The 17,746-nt window shown below is 37.7% G+C and overlaps 5 protein-coding genes and 1 long non-coding RNA gene across 9 annotated transcripts; 4 read left to right on the top strand and 2 right to left on the bottom strand.

Moving 5' to 3' along the window:
* The first annotated feature begins 203 nt into the window (after positions 1-203).
* LOC103861660 (GDP-L-galactose phosphorylase 1) lies at positions 204-2,481 on the top strand. The gene is given in 7 exon segments (XM_018657731.2): positions 204-752; positions 830-930; positions 1,003-1,062; positions 1,136-1,375; positions 1,456-1,890; positions 1,982-2,206; positions 2,208-2,481. Coding segments are annotated over 7 exon segments (1,200 nt in total). The 5' UTR covers positions 204-637; the 3' UTR covers positions 2,232-2,481.
* Positions 2,482-2,528: 47 nt separating this feature from the next.
* LOC103861659 (small ubiquitin-related modifier 1) lies at positions 2,529-3,509 on the bottom strand. Its single transcript, XM_009139374.3, has 3 exons — positions 3,333-3,509; positions 2,903-3,052; positions 2,529-2,828 (listed from the first exon to the last, which is right to left on the bottom strand). Exons 1-3 carry the CDS (start codon positions 3,405-3,407, stop codon positions 2,748-2,750), a joined length of 306 nt encoding a protein of 101 aa, XP_009137622.1. The 5' UTR covers positions 3,408-3,509; the 3' UTR covers positions 2,529-2,747.
* Positions 3,510-4,883: 1,374 nt separating this feature from the next.
* On the bottom strand, positions 4,884-8,889 carry LOC103838561. 3 transcript variants are annotated; one of them, XR_004456463.1, is made up of 5 exons: positions 7,938-8,889; positions 6,700-7,724; positions 6,323-6,618; positions 5,991-6,082; positions 4,886-5,856 (listed from the first exon to the last, which is right to left on the bottom strand). It is a non-coding gene; the product is annotated as an uncharacterized LOC103838561 (long non-coding RNA). The 3 variants fall into 3 exon arrangements; XR_627161.3 differs by having other exon boundaries at positions 6,700-6,848; positions 6,921-8,881; XR_004456464.1 differs by having other exon boundaries at positions 4,884-6,618; positions 6,700-6,848; positions 6,921-7,724; positions 7,938-8,887.
* Positions 8,890-10,648: 1,759 nt separating this feature from the next.
* LOC103861658 (glucan endo-1,3-beta-glucosidase 12) lies at positions 10,649-13,217 on the top strand. The gene is made up of 4 exons (XM_009139373.3): positions 10,649-11,281; positions 11,376-11,660; positions 11,832-12,821; positions 12,909-13,217. The coding sequence occupies exons 1-4, from the start codon at positions 11,194-11,196 to the stop codon at positions 12,941-12,943; spliced, it is 1,398 nt and encodes a 465-aa protein (XP_009137621.1). The 5' UTR covers positions 10,649-11,193; the 3' UTR covers positions 12,944-13,217.
* A 270-nt stretch (positions 13,218-13,487) lies between these two features.
* LOC103861656 lies at positions 13,488-14,853 on the top strand. The gene is made up of 2 exons (XM_009139372.3): positions 13,488-13,847; positions 13,929-14,853. The coding sequence occupies exons 1-2, from the start codon at positions 13,573-13,575 to the stop codon at positions 14,290-14,292; spliced, it is 639 nt and encodes a 212-aa protein (XP_009137620.1). The 5' UTR covers positions 13,488-13,572; the 3' UTR covers positions 14,293-14,853.
* Positions 14,854-15,104: 251 nt separating this feature from the next.
* Positions 15,105-16,857, top strand: LOC103861655 (grpE protein homolog 2, mitochondrial). Of its 2 annotated transcripts, none has more exons than XM_009139371.3 (4): positions 15,105-15,400; positions 15,634-16,068; positions 16,147-16,446; positions 16,560-16,857. In XM_009139371.3, exons 1-4 carry the CDS (start codon positions 15,260-15,262, stop codon positions 16,656-16,658), a joined length of 975 nt encoding a protein of 324 aa, XP_009137619.1. In that variant the 5' UTR covers positions 15,105-15,259; the 3' UTR covers positions 16,659-16,857. The 2 variants fall into 2 exon arrangements, with proteins under 2 accessions (XP_009137619.1, XP_009137618.1); XM_009139370.3 differs by having other exon boundaries at positions 15,106-15,400; positions 15,625-16,068.
* The last annotated feature ends 889 nt before the right edge of the window (positions 16,858-17,746 follow it).

Here is a 17,746-nt window from a genome sequence, read left to right as displayed (position 1 = left end):
CCAAAGTTATCAACAAATAACAGAATGACAATTACAAAAATCAAAATAAAAAAGGACCCCGCGTTTGCGCGGGGTTGATGAACCTAGTAATGAAATAATAATAATATAAAAAGGTTAATATGAAAAAACAAAGATATTTGTGACGTTTCTGGTCTCAGGCTCACTCATCTGCTATTCTATTTAAAGCCATTCAATTTCCCAAAACTCACACTACCAGCGAAAAAAGAAAGAAACTTTACATCGAAAGATCTCTCCTTTCTCGTTGAACTCTCGAGTTTGTATCCCCTTTCTCCGCCGTAGATTTCAGCTGTTTTGAGGGTCCCATTCGTTTTCCGTCATCTTCTCCGGCGTTCGATTTTCAGCAATCACGGCTATATACGGCCCATCTCGAGGCGTTAGCTCTCACGTCAACATTGTCCGACGCAAGGGTTGTTGTTTAATCGAGTCTAGTCCTTCGCCGCACGGAGGACGTGGAGCCCTGCCGTCTGAAGGCGGCAGCCCTTCCGATCTCCTCTTTCTTGCCGGAGGCGGTTCCCAAAATCATCTCTTTCCTTCTTCCATTAGCTTTTAGGTTTTTTTAGTTTCAATTTGATTTCGTGTGGGGCAAGTCTTTCTTTTTGCTATTGGTTCTTGAGAAATGTTGAAAATCAAGAGGGTTCCGACCGTAGTGTCTAATTACCAGAAGGATGAGGCTTCCGATGGTTCTGTCGGCGGCTGTGGACGGAACTGCCTCAGAGCTTGTTGTGTTGACAGTAAGTACGCGTTATTGCTGAATCATTGGGTTTTTTTTGCTTGTTTGATTTAATCTAATTGATGTGGTTTTGTTCAGTGGCAAGGCTTCCGTTGTACGTCTGCAAGAAAGTGGAAGACTCCGGAGAGAAAGCTAGAGAGCCTCCGGTGGCTTTTCTCGAGTCCCTTGTCCTCGGCGAGGTAAAGAGAGACTCAGTTTTGTCATTTTGTTGCTTGAATGAGTATCAATTCATATCAGTTCTTGTGTTTAAGTGGGAGGATAGGTACCAAAGAGGACTCTTTCGCTACGATCTCACTGCCTGCGTAACCAAAGTACATTTCTTCTCTTCTCTAACCTTGTTTAGTCTTGTGAAGCCAATCTGGTGTTTCTCATTGTTGTTTTTAGGTCATCCCGGGGAAGTATGGCTTTATTGCTCAGCTTAACGAGGGCCGTCACCTAAAGAGGCCAACCGAGTTCCGTGTAGATAAGGTTTTGCAGTCTTTCGATGGCAACAAATTCAACTTCACTAAAGTTAGCCAAGAAGAATTGCTCTTTCAGTTCGAAGCTGGTGAATATGAAGAAGCTCAGGTCTTACCCTGCATGCCTCTTCTCGCTGAGAATTCTCCCAGTGTTGTTGCCATCAATGTAAAAGAAGCTTGACTTGGTTTCAATAGTTGGTTGTTGGTCTAGCAAATGGTTGATTTTTGTATATTTGCTTATAACAGGTTAGTCCCATCGAGTATGGGCATGTGCTGCTGATTCCTCGTGTTCTCGACTGCTTGCCTCAGAGGATGGATCACAAAAGCATGTTGCTAGCACTTCACATGGCTTCCGAGGCTAAGAATCCTTACTTCAGAGTTGGTTACAACAGCCTTGGTGCTTTTGCCACTATCAACCATCTTCACTTTCAGGCATATTACTTGGCCATGCCTTTTCCATTAGAGAAAGCTTCTTCCAAGGAGATGATTACTACTGATAATGGTGTGAAAGTCTCAGAGCTTCTGAGCTACCCTATGAGAGGTCTTCTCTTTGAAGGTGGAAACTCTATGCAAGACCTATCTGATACTGTATCAGATGCCTGCATTTACCTCCAGAACAGCAACGTTCCTTTCAACGTTCTCATCTCTAATTGTGGAAGGCAGATCTTCTTGATGCCACAGGTATAAATAAATAACCTTTAGCTGACAAGCCTTTAGATCATTATTGGTTTTAGGATCCATTGAATAACTGTTTAAATAATGTCAATTGCAGTGTTACGCAGAGAAACAGGCTCTAGGTGAAGTAAGCACGGAGGTGTGGGAAGCGCAGGTGAACCCAGCTGTGTGGGAGATAAGTGGGCACATGGTGCTCAAGAGGAAAGAGGATTACGAAGGAGCAACAGAGGAGAAGGCATGTATGCTCCTTGCGGATGCTTCTCTGTCAGAGGAAAGGTTTAGGGAGGTTAACGCTCTCATCTTTGAAGCCATAGGTTGTAGTAAACCAAGAGGAGGAGCTTGAATGAACCACAGTTCACCAGCTGAACACTAGTGGTAGTGTTAACCAGAAATAAGCAAACTCTTCGGTAGTTGCATGAAACTTCTTGGTGGTTGTTCCCAAGATTTGCTCTCTTCTTTTGTAAGTTCATGTTTTGGATAAATATAGTATGTTCTTCATGAAAATGAAATTCCTCAGCCATGTTGAATGTTGAGAAGAAGCTAAGTGGATTTTAGATACGGCTCCCCAATTTAATATACATGAGCTTTTCATCATCACGTCTAATTGGTCTAACTTTTGAGATTTACAAATTAGATTTAGATAATCGTTTCAAAGAACATCATGAAGAGCTAGTAGTGTCATGTGATATTAGGATGACAATATCAAACGAACAAGACTAAGAATCAACCAAAAGGTCTTTTAACAACCATCGTGACCATATTAGTTTTCTAAAGACAATGGTCACGATAAAAAAAACAAGTCTGCAAATCCTAATGCTGATAACTAACTACTTAACCATTGAAACTCTAAATCTGGATAATTGTCAAGCCAGAGCAACGCCTCCGCAACATCCACCAGTCTGATGGAGCATGGCATCGATCTCATCACCGTCTTCCATGTCAAGCTGTAATAATAAAGATTTAGCATTAGAAACTTGCAAGGCTAACAATAGCCTAGTTAGATGGAATGCTTATATACCTCATCGGGAGTCTGCTCAGCACGAAGACGACGACCATCAAACAAGAAGGCAATGGCGGTCATGTCCACGGATTGCCTGTCACAGTAAGCATTCATGAGCTTCTTCAGCTGGGTGCTTCTCTTGATCCTAAAGAAAACCTCATTCCCATCCTGTTATAACACACACACACAAAAACAACATGAGTCTGATCTTGAGCATCGATACATTTGCCAATAAAGGTTTTAGAACTCTATGGAAACTAGAATACATAAGACTGATACTCATGTTTGCAACGAAAATCAAAAAAAGGATTTAACTTTATGTTAGAGCATATAGTTTACAATCGCATGGACATAAGAAAGTTACTAACTTTACCCTAGAATTGGGAATCACAGAAAGCGGAAAGCCTAATCGAACTTAGAGAAGACATTGAAATCGAAAACCCATTACCTGACCCTTGACCTTGAGGTTGATGTGAGCTCCTCCGTCTCCGGGCTTCTTGTCTTCTTCCTGGGTTGCAGACATCCTTCCTTTTACTTTCTTAACTCCCCTCGCACTGAAAGATTTTATTATAACAAGGGTTTTTCTCCTTTTCTGACTACTCCTTCGGTTTCAATATAAATGATGTTTTAGAAGGATTATTTTGTTTCAATTTACATGAAGTTTTGAGATTTTAAGGCTACTTTAATTTTATTGGAAACTGTTCAACCAATTAGATTTTACAGACTTTTTTTATAATTGGTTAACAAATTTTAAAATTACTAGAAACTTTTTCCGGGCTACGCCCGGAGTTAGACAATTGAAAATGTATTTAATCTAGTTTTTTGCAATGTAGATGACATGTTATTTTCTTGGACTTATGTAAACATAGAAACTTGTGTGTACTTTTTTTAATTCCCTCGAGGCTTTTTTCTCAAGAAGAGTCATTGTATTCAACAGGGTTAAGTTCTTTAGAAATAAATAAAAGGACAATTTATCATTTTTACCATATAAAAATACATATAGAAAAATCAGCAAATGTGAAATGAATAAAGAATAGTTAAATATAAGTTATGATCCAAGTATTTTTTTATTTTATATATTAGATTATCATGAAAAAAAATTATTAATCATAGTAGGTCTATCTGGTTGCGATAGAAATGAACCATGTATTACACGTATAAAATATGAGAACATACTTCATCACTATTGTAACATAGTAGATATTCAAAGATTTATATTTTTTGTTTGAAATCAGTGAACGTGCACTATTTTAGTTACATATAATATTTGTAATTGACGAAATAACTAATTCAAGGGTAACATATTATATAATTTAGGATATATTTGGATTACCTTTAGATATCGAGCATTGTCTAATCGGGATCAATTATCTAATCTCTTCTAACTTAATATCCGTTCAGTACTTTTACAGACTCAATCTGATTTAGGTTCTAAGATTTTGAATCAGCGGATTTGGTGCCGGATTTTATACACTGCTCTAATATAGATGACATGTTATTTTCTAACAATTGGATTTGATAAATTTAATTTAATTTTAAATTATCAAAATACTTAATATATCAGAAAAAGACACATAATATTTGAAATTGACGAAATAAATATATTCAAGGGTGACACCTTATGTAATTTCAGATATATTTGGATTACCTTTAGATATTAGGAATTATCTAATCGAGATCAGTTATCTAATCTCTTCCAACTTAATATCTGTTCAATACATTTATAGATCTAACCTGATTTAGGTTCTAGTATTTTGAATCAACGGATTTGGTGTTGGATTTTATACCCAGCTCTATTATAGATGACCGCGTTCACTATGAAAATATTTTATTCATTTTTGTAAACGTCTTTTCTAACTTGAATATGATAACAAATAGAATATTTTTAAAATATTAGCGTCGACTGAGTTAACTTAAACTTCTTTTTTTTCGTGAGTTAACTTAAACTATTTCTCAGTAATTTATGTTTATTTCTTAATCACAATTAGTATTTCCTCTGTATATTTAAATTTGAACATTGATTATTGCGATATAATTGTTTTCACAGTTATAGAAAAAAAAAGGTTAAGTTAGGTATGCATATTTTGAAATTTTATTTTTTTTTGTTCAAATTTTGTATTGCTATCATATTTGAAAATGAAATGAATTATGTTATCCACAAAACAACTGTAATTTTCAAAATAAATGTTACTAAAATTTTTTTAATTAAAAGTGAGCTTATGCTGCTTGAATTTCTATCATGTTAACTCGGCTATTACTGGAATTTTCTTTGTTGAAATGCCACGAAAAGTTGTGAAAGAATGTACTTGTATTATTCTTTTTAATTTAGGTTAGATAACCACACACTATAACTTATTTGTTCCTTGTACGATATGCAGCATGGAGATGTAATTGACGGGTACTTGAAAAAGAACTACGATTAAACCAGAAAAATCATTCTTGTGAATGCTATATTAAGTAATAATTATTTTGGTACCATCAACGTGTTGCAATGTATTAATCAAAGGGCTCGTCCTATCTACAATACCTGACCAGCAAAAGCCTTGAGGCTTTGTTTTCCCACTTCGTTACTGCTCAAGCTGCTTTGGGGATTCGGGGAGACCACATTCATAACTATTTTTTCAATCTTCACAGGATCGGTAATCATAAAGCCCTTCTTTTTCCTCATTGTTATTGTTTCGGAACATCTATACTCAAGTTAGTTGATGGTGGATATGATGAAAAAAAAAACAGATACAGATACTGCAACCTAATGAAAGATTCTTTAGTTTAGGACATGAGCTCATCTTCCCAGAGATGAGGCAAGCTTACAATCTGACCGGTTTGGCTCTGGTTGTAGAGAAGTGCATTTATAAAAATATGTTACAAACAGCTAATATTTCACCAATTTGCTTGATCAAAAGTATGGCTTCTTCTGCTGGAAGCACACAAACAGCTGGAGTTGGATGCAGAGCAGCCAAGATGACGTTAAACTGTAGATAAAAACACAAAGGACTCAAACCAACTGTGAAGAAAAGAAAAACCTGGAGATAACATTCACAACCCTTAACTTCAAGCTATCTAGATGATCATGCTATGTAAAATTATTCAAATACTATTATCTCACCTTGTCATCTTCTCTCCTCAGCTTCTCCGCCAATTGAGAATATAGGTGCTGCAATAATGCAAGCTTCTTCACAGTTTTTTCTCACATATAGACTGAAAGGAAGAAATATGATAATATAACATGTGTCAGTACACTTGTTAAAGGTCAAAATTCAAACTAACTATAGACAAAAGGTTTAAAAGATGCAGAGCAATAGGAATATCCGGAAACTCAAGTCATCTTTAGGGATGCAGCAATTTGGTAAACCAAATCAGTATCCATATCCGGAAATTTCAATGAAAAAAGGGCTTGGGATTATGTGATTTTTTAAAACAGTAGAATTAAAAACTCACCTGGTTAGTAAGTCACGCTATATCTCGATATCACACGCAGTTGAAGCAGCTCGAGGCCTAGTTGCAGTCAAAGCTTCACTGCAGATGCCTAACCGGTTCCTTTGGAAAATCCTCTCAGGTGATTGCACAAAGATGTATGTCAAACAAAATGCACATATCTTTAACAACAATTTCTTCAAGATATGTGAATCAAACATAATTCACCAAGAGACTACTTATATACATATCATGTTCCCGATAAGAGCTGGTGCACCAGTTAGTTGCAGAGAGAAGTGATAAGCATCATGCCCTTCACTCTGTCAAACAATAACAGAACGCATCAGTTAAGCTAATCATAACAGTGCAAGAATAGAGACGGACACTGGTCACTAAACTACCTTACTAAGAGATGAAATATTTTGCTTAATCATCTCCAAAGCCTTCTTTACAGCAGTGTAATGCGATCCTTTTGTGGGAACATAATTCTTGCTAAGAACATATAATTCTAGAGAGTCCCTATACGTAACCTCATAACAACAGAAGAAACCTGACACAACAAAATTCTCTTTAGTGTAAAGACCATTCAATAACTTAAAAGCAGAATTTGTTCTAGGTTTACCTAAAGCATAGTCTCTTAAAGTTCTTCAGTAGTATTCTCCAGCGTCCAAGACAGTTCATTGTCCCAAGTAAGAGTTGCAGCCAACGCTGAGCTTCCACCAAACACATTAAATTCAAAACTCTTAATCTAAACATTGTAACTTATTAAAAAAAAAACAAAGACCTGAAATTCCACAGGACAAAAAAAAATAATTAACATACCTGTTTCGAGCAAGCGGTGAGAAGAGAACAAACAACGTTTTATTTGTAAAAGCTATTAGATGAGTTGGCTTATCGTAAGAACCAAAAAATTTCATTGGAGATAGACTTAAGAGAAATGGAACAGAGATATTCAGATATCAAACTGTTTCCCTCTTGTATTTAATCAAGTCTCTGAATATGATACCTTGGCTCCCCATGTCAGCACTCTACCATTGGATGCAACTTGTGCAATATACATTCTGTCATGACACAAGAATGAAACCCATAAGCCTAAAGCATTTATCTAATGCAACATCTCAAACCAAAAGACATGATCTATTGTTACATGTAACAGAGAGAAGAACTAAACACATTACATAACGTTAATGGCAAGGAGGACATTGGTCCACCTCCGTCCACTGCCTGTGTTTCTCTTGGATGTCTCCTGGTTTGATGATGACCCCTCCTCACCTCTAGTACCTATCCTACTCTCTCATCCACTAAAGAAACATACAGATAACAAAGATCTGATATCATCTCTGGAGTGAAGAAACTTAGCCCTGTTGAATACAACGACTCTTCTTGAGAACTCCGTTCGTGCAGCATCATAGACTTGCAGCAGTATCTGTCAAAATCACCAGAGAGACAGAGAGTCCAAGACAAAATGAGATAAATCTTGAAAGAAGCTATGATCGTGATTGAAAGTTGAAACCTTTTTACAATTAGAATTGCAAAAGAGCTAATCACAAAGCACACAGATGAAGAAAGTTTAAACCTTTTTTGTTCCAAAGTTCTAAACTTTAGGAGAAAAATATAAGAGAAGAAAGTTAGCTTGAACCTGAAGGGAAGAGCGGATATGGAAGCCAAGTCGGAGGTGACGGCGAAGATGGTCGCAGGCGTGTTTCGATGTGGCGGTTGCGTAACCCCAAAACACCGTAGATACAGATTTCGGCGGCCAGAGATTATGTTGAGATAATGACAAAGGTACCATCTCCGTTCACGTTTCTCAGGTTCGGAAAGGACGAATAGAGATGGAGATCGTCTCCTGCGCAACAGAGAAGGAGATAGAGATCCTCGTGACGGTTTGGTGGTGCGCTCTCTGATTAGGTCTCGTTAATGGGTTTACGGGCCAACGCGATGACGATGCTCGATCGCGCTCTCTCCTTCCGCCGTCCTCACTCCGACGCCGATCTCTCTTATCCCGGCGAATCCGGCGCCGACGAATCCAAGACCAAGCATCCCCACATCTACCTCCTCGCCTCCAATTTCCTCTCTCGGATCGGGCACCAGTGGTGGCCCTGCCTCGGCTCTCCTCTTTCTCGCGCTTCTCTTCCTCATCTCCTTAGATTCGCTAAGAAGAGATTGATTGCGAAATTGATTGTGAAGAATAGGATGAAAAAACTCAGAAGCTACGGTTTGAATGTGAGAAGACGAAGTGAATTGGGGATGAGGAGAAGAGACTCGCAGACTCGCGACTTCGTCTCCGTAGATCTAGGCTTAGTTAAAAGACAAAACCAAAACAACGACAAAACCGAAACACATGCGACCCGTAACTCGGAAGTGAAACAAAGCCCATTCAATTGTGATTTGAAGCCCAACCCGAAAATAAAGAGTTATGATTGGAGGATTATTTTTGATGATGTGGCATAGATGAGAGTTGAGATTATCCCCCTTTTAGTATTGTATTGATATCTTTAAATATTTTTTTAAGAAAAATATAGTTTTCTTAATATTTGGGTACTAAGAGCATCTCCAAAGGCACTCTATTTTTTCCTCTATAATTTACACTAAAATAGAGTAACTCTATTATAGAGTTAAATTTGCTCCAATGGTTCACTCTATAATAGAGTTACTCTATAATAGAGTGAAATATAGAGTAATCATATTTTTTTACTCCAAATATAGAGTGAAAAAACAAGAATACTCTATATTTCACTCTATTATAGAGTAACTCTATTATAGAGTGAACCATTGGAGCAAATTCAACTCTATAATAGAGTTACTCTATTTTAAAGTGAAATATAGAGGAAATTATAGAGTGTGATTGGAGATGGTCTAAGCCAAAACATCAAGTATTATGAAACAGAGCGATTATTAAATAGGGAAATAAGAGCATGCCACGTGTCAAACTCTACACAGAAAATAGTTCCTTTGATTTTTTTATGGACTTTAATTTAAGTGTGATGCGGGCTTCAATTAAAATTAATAAATGATTGGCCCATTCACTTTATCCTTGTCGCCTTCAACGTCTGGTGAATGGATACTTCGATATCTAGGTTTGATCTACATCCTCTGATGAGCCGACAATAGAGTTTCAGGATAAACATGTTTTGGTGAATAAACATTGATTGATCTAAATAAAGGATAAATTCTAACAAATAAAATATTTTTTAAAAATACAGTAAGCTTCTCTAAATATATAATAAATTAACTATATATAAGATAGTCAATCTTAAAAATAATTCAAAAATTAATGAGTAAATTTTATTTCTTAAAATCTAAACGGTTATTTTGATAATAAAGTTAACTTAGTCTCTAAATAAATATAATAATATCTAAAATTCAGTAATATATTTTTCAAAATAGTAATAATTTATATTATGTTTCATTGTATTTACCAAACTTATAATATTTTCTTATAACAGTGAATTATATATTTACTTTCAGGATTATTTAAATTAGTGATTCTAAAAGAAAAAATGAAATAAATATCAATAAATAACAGTGAACTATATTATGTTTGTTAAATCTAACCAAAATAATAAAGAGTTTAATTATATTTTCTATATATATATATATATATATATATATATATATATATATTAAAATTTGAGCAAACATTTAAGAAAAACTTATAGCAATTACAATAATGAAAATATTTTCATGCTAACATAAAATTATTATCTCTAACAAAAATAAAAAAAAGTTGTTAGCTTTAATTAGATGTATATATATTAATGAGATAAGATTGTGTTTTTAATAAATAAATAAAAGACACACATAAAGATAATAACAAAAATAGTACAATGTAGCAAATATATTTGATAACAAATAAAAACGAAAGTACATTACAAAAATAAACAAAGATTATAAAACATTAGCCAAATAAATATAATATTTTTCGTGGAGCGCATGCAAACCCCTAATAAATAAATAAAAGGGTTTGATGGAACTCTGAAAACTGCTTCGCCGCGCTTTTGCAATGGACACATCGATGGAGAAACTTTCTGTTCGGTGGTTTCAACTGAAAAAGAGCCCAAAATGTCAATGTGAATCAGATCAAAAGGCATATCCAACGAACAGTCCAGATAGAACCAATTTGAACCGTCTATTATAGTAGCATTATCGAGAAAGTAATCCCATTTAGTTACAGATTTTTTCTCTCACTGCCGATTCATATTATTCCCCTTTATCCACCCTCCATGATTCAGTCTATGCATGCGTATTCGGTTTATACACTTAGTTTGGTTTGAATGATTTAATTTTCAATATTTCGGTTTGTACAACAAATTAAAATCTTGTTGAATTGAACCAAATAAAAGTTTATTTGTTTGATTTTCTTTGAATCCAACAGTTAAAAATTTCAAATAGAAAATAAATTTGTCAATTCTAGTATATGATTAACATGTTTGATGTTTTCCTTATTGAATAGAAACCACTAAAAAAAATACATTTAGTTGAAGAAGAAAAAGTTAGTCATGAGCTCTCCACAAAAGAAAGGAGGATAGATTTCGCATAAGAATTAACGAAATAGAAAGAACAAGTCTTTTGTTGACGAAACAAGAAATGTCACGTTCTTTTTTTTTAGTTTCTTTCAAAATCATGAATCTAATCAGGTTACAATCTTTTTCTATATAGATCAACTAAACTTAGAAAGTTTCTTTACCTGAATTATATGTTACGTTCTAATTAGCTATAAATAGAGCTTAAAATAAAACAGTTTCAGTTATTAATATTTCTCTGCTAGTCTTCCGTGTTATTTGTTATCCACATCCCCACTTCTCTTTTCACTCCCACTTCTCTTTTCACCTGACTATTATTTAATCAGCACCGGAGCAAAAGAGTCTCCTCATAACCATCAAACGAAGCATTTCATGCTTACAGAGAATATCATGGCCGTTTCCTTCCTACCTTATTGTCTCATTCTTTCTTTCTTCTCAACCATTTCCATTACACAAGCAAGTTAGTTTTTTTCTTCCATCTACTCACACGGCTCTTTAGATTTGCATTAGAGTCTGTGCACTCTCTCATGTTTTGTGTTTTTTTTCTTCCATAGGTTCGGGAATGATCGGAGTCAACTACGGTCGAATAGCTAACAATCTCCCGTCGCCGGAGAACGTAGTGAACCTCCTCAAATCACAAGGAATCAACCGTATCAAAATCTACGACACCGACAAGAACGTGCTAACCGCCCTCGCACACTCAAGAATAAAAGTAGTCGTGTGTCTCCCCAACGAGCTTCTCTCTCGAACCGCATCCGACCAATCATTCACCGACAAATGGGTTCGACACAACGTTAGAAAACACTTCCCGGCGACGGAGGTAGAGGCAATCGCCGTCGGTAACGAGCAGGGCCGTCCCTGAGATGCTGGGGGCCTAAAACAATTTAGTAAGGGTTTTATAAAAAAAATTTTTTTTACAAATTTAGGGGCCCCTTCTTATGTAAATTTTTTAAAAAAATTTGGGGGCCCTAAGCCGGTGTTTCAGTCCGCTGTGCCCAGGACCGCCCCTGGTAACGAGGTCTTCGTCGATCCTAAGAACACGACGCCTTACCTCGTCCGCGCGATGAAAAACATTCACGCCTCTCTGGTGAAGTATAATCTTGACAAGTCGATCAAGATCTCGTCTCCTATCGCTCTCAGCGCGCTTGCTAACTCGTACCCGCCTTCTTCCGGTTCTTTTAAACCGGATTTGGTCGAACCGGTTATTAAACCGATGCTTGATTTGCTGCGTAAAACGTCGTCGTATCTCATGGTGAACGCTTACCCGTTCTTCGCCTACTCAGGGAACGCGGATAAAATCTCCTTGGACTACGCTCTCTTCAGAGATAACGCCGGGACTGTAGACTCCGGTAATGGGCTGAGATACAACAGTCTCTTTGACGCTCAACTTGACGCCGTTTACGCAGCCATGTCCGCCGTCGGATTTAACGACGTTAAAGTGATGGTGACGGAGACAGGTTGGCCTTCCGCCGGAGACGGGAACGAGATCGGTGCAAGCGAATCCAACGCGGCGGCGTATAACGGCGGACTCGTGAAGAGAGTGTTAAACGGTAACGGAACGCCGTTAAGACCGAAGGAGCCTCTCAACGTGTTTCTATTCGCTTTGTTTAACGAGAACCAGAAGCCGGGACCCACGTCTGAGAGAAACTACGGGTTGTTTTACCCAAACGAGAGAAAAGTGTACGCCGTTCCGTTCGCCGCAACGACGTCGACGCCGGTCAACAGGAATAAAGAGCAGGCTCCGGTGGCTCACGAGGGAGAGACGTGGTGCGTGTCGAACGGAGACGCGGCGAAGGAAAAGCTCCAGGCAGCTCTCGATTACGCCTGCGGAGAAGGAGGAGCTGACTGCCGTCCGATCCAGCCTGGTGCCACGTGTTATCATCCTAAGTCGTTAGAGGCCCACGCTTCGTTTGCGTTTAACAGTTACTACCAGAAAAACGCACGTCGTGATGGCACGTGCTATTTTGGTGGGACTGCTCACGTGGTCACGCAACATCCTCGTACGTACTTGATCCCTCTTCTGTCTTTAAGATGTTTTGCGTATATAAGATATGGTGACGTTCAGTATTTTTTTTTGTTGGTTGCAGGATACGGGAAATGCAAGTTTCCCACAGAATATTGAGGCGAATTTAGCTAATTAGCGGCATTATGACTAATTTTAATACAGTACTTTGTTTGCTAATCTGAAATATATTTTGTTGACTGTATAAAAACACTCATTTCATCTTTTATATTTTAAACATTGTGGCTGTGTTCTTCTTTTGTTTTTAGAGTTTATATCACTGGATGATCCGTGTTTGAATAACACTTCAATCTTCATCAAGTTATTTATTTACATCCTTAAAATAAACTCCCAAAAATGTGTACCAACAAACAAAAAATTCGTTGTTATCCATAAAAAAAAAAAAGAGAAACGAAACGAAAATCTTACCAAAGAGTTAAAATGCTAAACTCTAGAAAAACATGCATATACATGAATTTACGGCCTGCAAGAAGTATACATGAATTCAGCAAAAAAAAAAGTAGTATATATCTACATGTATTAGTCTTTAATTTTCCGAATAAAAGTATATTGTATAAATGTTTTTTATGGAATGAAATAAATCCTGATATTGATGACTCAAGAATCTAGAATGGTATCAATACTATTCTATCCAAAATCTTATATCTTTCAAAACTACTTTGATTCTGACTAATTATATAATAACTGATTAACAGTGTAAACATTATCAACACTCTACATCACCAAACATGGACACGGTTGAAGAGGGGAAACAACCACTTCTAATCACCGTCACCCATGCCGGAGACGTTCCGGAACTCCGATCAATACCATCAAATGAACAAATATCAGAATCAGCTAACACCTCACGCTGGTCATTCCTCTTTAAACTCCTTCTCGTCATCACAACCATCGGTGTTTCCACAGCAGGTATCGCGTTAATCATATTGATCACACCAACCCCACCAACCGTTCACATACACTCCATGCATATAGCATTCAACGAACGTCATCTCCCAATCTGGTCAGCAACGTTCTCTATCAAAAACCCCAACGATAAACTCCGTGTAACGTACGAGAGTCCCTCGGTGTGTGTGTTTCACAGGAGAAAACACGTGGGGACGGTAAGAATAGGGGCGTTCGGGCAGAGCGGTGGGGAAGGGAACGAGGTAGCTGTGAAGGGAGATGAAACCGGAGTTATCGATGAAGAGGCGGCTCGGGGAATGGAGGAGGATGTGGCGTTGACGGGAAGTGTGGTAGGTCTTGATATGGTGTTTCTAGGGAGGGTAGGGTTTTATCCGGTAGCTTCTACTGTATGGGGTAAGCAGAACATGACGGCTGTTTGCAAGAACGTGAGTGCTATGTTGTCTACTGATGATGATGATGATAAACTCAATAAGACAAAGAGTTGGGGCTTGACGTTTGATGATCGACAAGATTGTCGTGTACGTCTTCCTGTGTTTCCTTAGGGTTAGTTGAGTACAATCGTTGAAATTGAGATCTACAATAATCGTAGATTTGTTTGTTGTTACATTTGTTAGGATTGTATGATGTCGATGACTTATGATATGACTTGACTAATTTATCGCTAACAACTTTATTTTTAATTGATTTTGAGAAACAAATCGGAAGAATTGATATTTTCCAAGATATGGAATTAAGGCAATGATACTGTTAGTCAGCAAAGATATTAATTCCTTACAAATATATGCCATCATATAATATCAATTGAAGTGTCGTGGATATACCTCGGCCCACTAATCACAAGTAGCCCAACCAACACATGTATTCGACTAACGTATATATATCAAGAATCAAGATCAACAATCTTCAGGTTAGAACAAGGAATCGTTTATTTATTTGGTAAAGACGTTTTTTTGGGTATCACTGACTAATTGGTTTTATGTTTCTGCAAAGGATCCGAAGAACAAGAATGTGGTGAGTTGTGATGAAAAGCTGAAGAATATTTTGCTTGGGAAGCAGCGAGTGGAGGTTCCTTCTGATCTTATCAAGTTGCATTTCACCAAAGCCCCCAAAGTCGAATTTTTAAGTAAAGTAAGGCTTAACCTTCAACACTGGCTAGTTGCCTAGTTTGGTACTTGTTCTAATAGTGTTGAGTTACATTGGAATACATTTGGTCCAAAGAGGTGTGGACTTTGCCTGTCCAAAACAATACAAGGACGGCTGGGTTTGATTCTAGACGGTTCTCAAATCTCGACTGACAATAATACCCTCACAAGCTCATTTACCCGTCGTGCATCAGTGAGGGTATCTACGTAAACAAACATATAGAGAGAGAGAGAGATCCGTCCCCTCTTCTCCACACTAACCACGTCTGTGTGCGCTCTAGAAATAACCATTTACCTCAAAAATTCGATTTGGATTATAAACTCTTTCTCCTTTTTTATCTCAGCTTGTTTCCCTCTGCATTCCCTGATGTTGGTTTCGAGAATCCTCTCGCCAGTTTCCCGTAGCGCGGGCTTGGGCTTACGCTCCTCTCTCTCCGCCGCCGCCGCTCTTCCGGCGAGGAGCCAAGCTCCTATATTCTCGTCCCTCGTTCACGACTTCTCTCAAAAGGTTACTCAAGACTTTTATCATCATTATTCGTAACGAATAATTTCATCTCAGGGTTTTGCTAGGGTTTAAGGGTTCTGATACTGTTTTCGCTGATCTCATTTGTTTGAATCTTCCGAATTGTATGTAGACAATGACTAGATGCTCTCTCTCTCTCTCTCTCTCTCTCTCTGTATATGCTGTTTGCTCTATGTTATTTCCCTGACTGAGATTCACCCTTTTTGCAGCCGTTTCAGGGGCAGCTTGTTGCAGCTCAGGTGTTTCTTGATTCGTTTCCACTTCAAAGGTTCTCTTTTTCTTCTTCCTCCACCACTCCTGAATCAAGTGACAAGGAGAGCAACGCTGAGGCCTCGAAGGCTAGTGAAGAGAAAGCTACATCTGAGGCAAACGAGTCAGGTGTTGACTCAGAACCCTCCAAAGATTCGAGGAGGAGGAAAGGTGCTAAACGAGCTGCAGTTTCTGAGTCAGATTCCGAGAGTGATGCTGATGAGGAGGAGATGTCAATGGATGATTTGGTGAAGCTTGTAGCTGAGAAGGACGAGCTTTTGTCGGAGAAAGAGCAAGAGATTAAGCAAATGAAAGATAAAGTTCTCCGCACTTACGCAGAGATGGAGAATGTCATGGACAGAACACGGCGTGATGCTGAAAACACCAAAAAGTATGCTATTCAGGTTAGTCTCTACAAGTAGCTTCTTTTGCTTCATGTAACAGTGTGCTGAGAGAATATGTATATATATATATACCTGCAGAATTTTGCAAAAAGCCTTTTGGATGTGGCGGATAATCTTGGAAGAGCTTCTTCCGTTGTCAAAGAAAGCTTCTCAAAGCTTGACGACACTTCGAAGGACTCCGCTGGAGCTGCTCCGCTCTTGAAGACACTTTTAGAAGGTGTGGAGATGACTGAGAAACAGCTTGCTGAAGTGTTTAAGAAATTTGGTATGGAGAAGTATGATCCTATCAACGAGCCGTTTGATCCGAACAGACATAACGCTGTGTTCCAAGTCCCTGATGCTTCTAAGCCAGAAGGCACAGTTGCTCATGTCTTGAAGGTAAAACTTGCTCTTTTCTTTGTCTCTCTCTCTCTCTCTCTCTCTCTGTTGTTGTTCCATATTCTATAGTCTCTTAACACCAATTAGTAACGATTGGTTGTTGATATGTACAGTCTGGATACACGTTGTTTGATCGAGTTATAAGACCAGCCGAGGTTGGTGTTACTCAAGGAGGAGAGAGCGAAGAAGACAAGAAAGAGTCTGATGCCTGAAAGGAACTCAGCTGGTTTTCATATATTTTGCTACACTTTTTTTTTTTTAAATTAACACCATAGTTTACTCTTGTCGTTTGGTTATTTATTGGATGAAACAAGATCTACCATAAGTTGCTGGACATGGCCTTGCAAGGGAAGTCCTGTTTCTGTGTCTGTTTTATGTATCTTCATGAGGCTGAGTTGAGCTTCTTCAATCTTGACTTGCATTAGGGAAATTAAGGTTATAGATAATATTAATCAGACACAAATTTAAGTTTTGGATGGTCTAATCCAACCAGAAACTAAGGACAGGAACTGAGAACACAGAGTGGCCTTGAGTGAGTGATAGTACTGATGATGATGATGACTCTTACCTGGTCTTGGATCATCTCGACATTATTGTCCTGATCAACAATGAAAGAAAGCTTATTAGGTGGTTATCCAATTATTTCAAGCTTTCGATGAAGTCTTTACTACGGCTGTAGAACATCTGAAGACGTCACTCGAGTTGCTAACAAATCCATCTGCGGGTCACTGAAGTTCATGTTTAATCTGTGAAACTTGGGGTTTGATGTGTGTGAATATGTGTACGAGCTCACATTCACACGTACAAATACAAAAATATTGTGTGAATTCTTCTGATTTTTCAAACAAACTAATGTATTACAAATAATGATTTCAAACAATACAACCAAATTTAATTTCATGCAACACTTAAAACATGGTGAACAATATGAAAAACAGAAAAACCAAATCTTTCATTTATTTTAATCAATCGCTGTAGACAAGTCCAAAACTATTGTCGATTTCGTTAAGCCCATATATAGCTAGAGAATAATAATTATGGATTTAGTTTAGCCTTGGGTACCCGTTCGGATTCGGGTCGGGTATTTCGGATTTTCGGGTATTTTGGTATAGAGGTGTAGAACCCGTTCGGGTATTTCTGTACTTCGGGTCGGGTTCGGGTATTTTTAGTTCGGATTCGGTTATTTTGGATTGGGTTCGGATATTTAGATTTTGAAAAAAAAATTAAAATTTTCATTTCTCAAGTTTCTTATATTTAAAAATATAACTTTCAGTTAACTAATTTTTTATTTTTAATAGAT

Source organism: Brassica rapa, chromosome A03 (genome assembly GCF_000309985.2).
Source record: "Brassica rapa cultivar Chiifu-401-42 chromosome A03, CAAS_Brap_v3.01, whole genome shotgun sequence".
In the NCBI taxonomy this organism is placed as follows: Eukaryota; Viridiplantae; Streptophyta; class Magnoliopsida; order Brassicales; family Brassicaceae; genus Brassica; species Brassica rapa.
The sequence above is the reverse complement of the archived record's forward strand: the minus strand, read 5'-3'. Positions and strand labels throughout refer to the sequence as shown.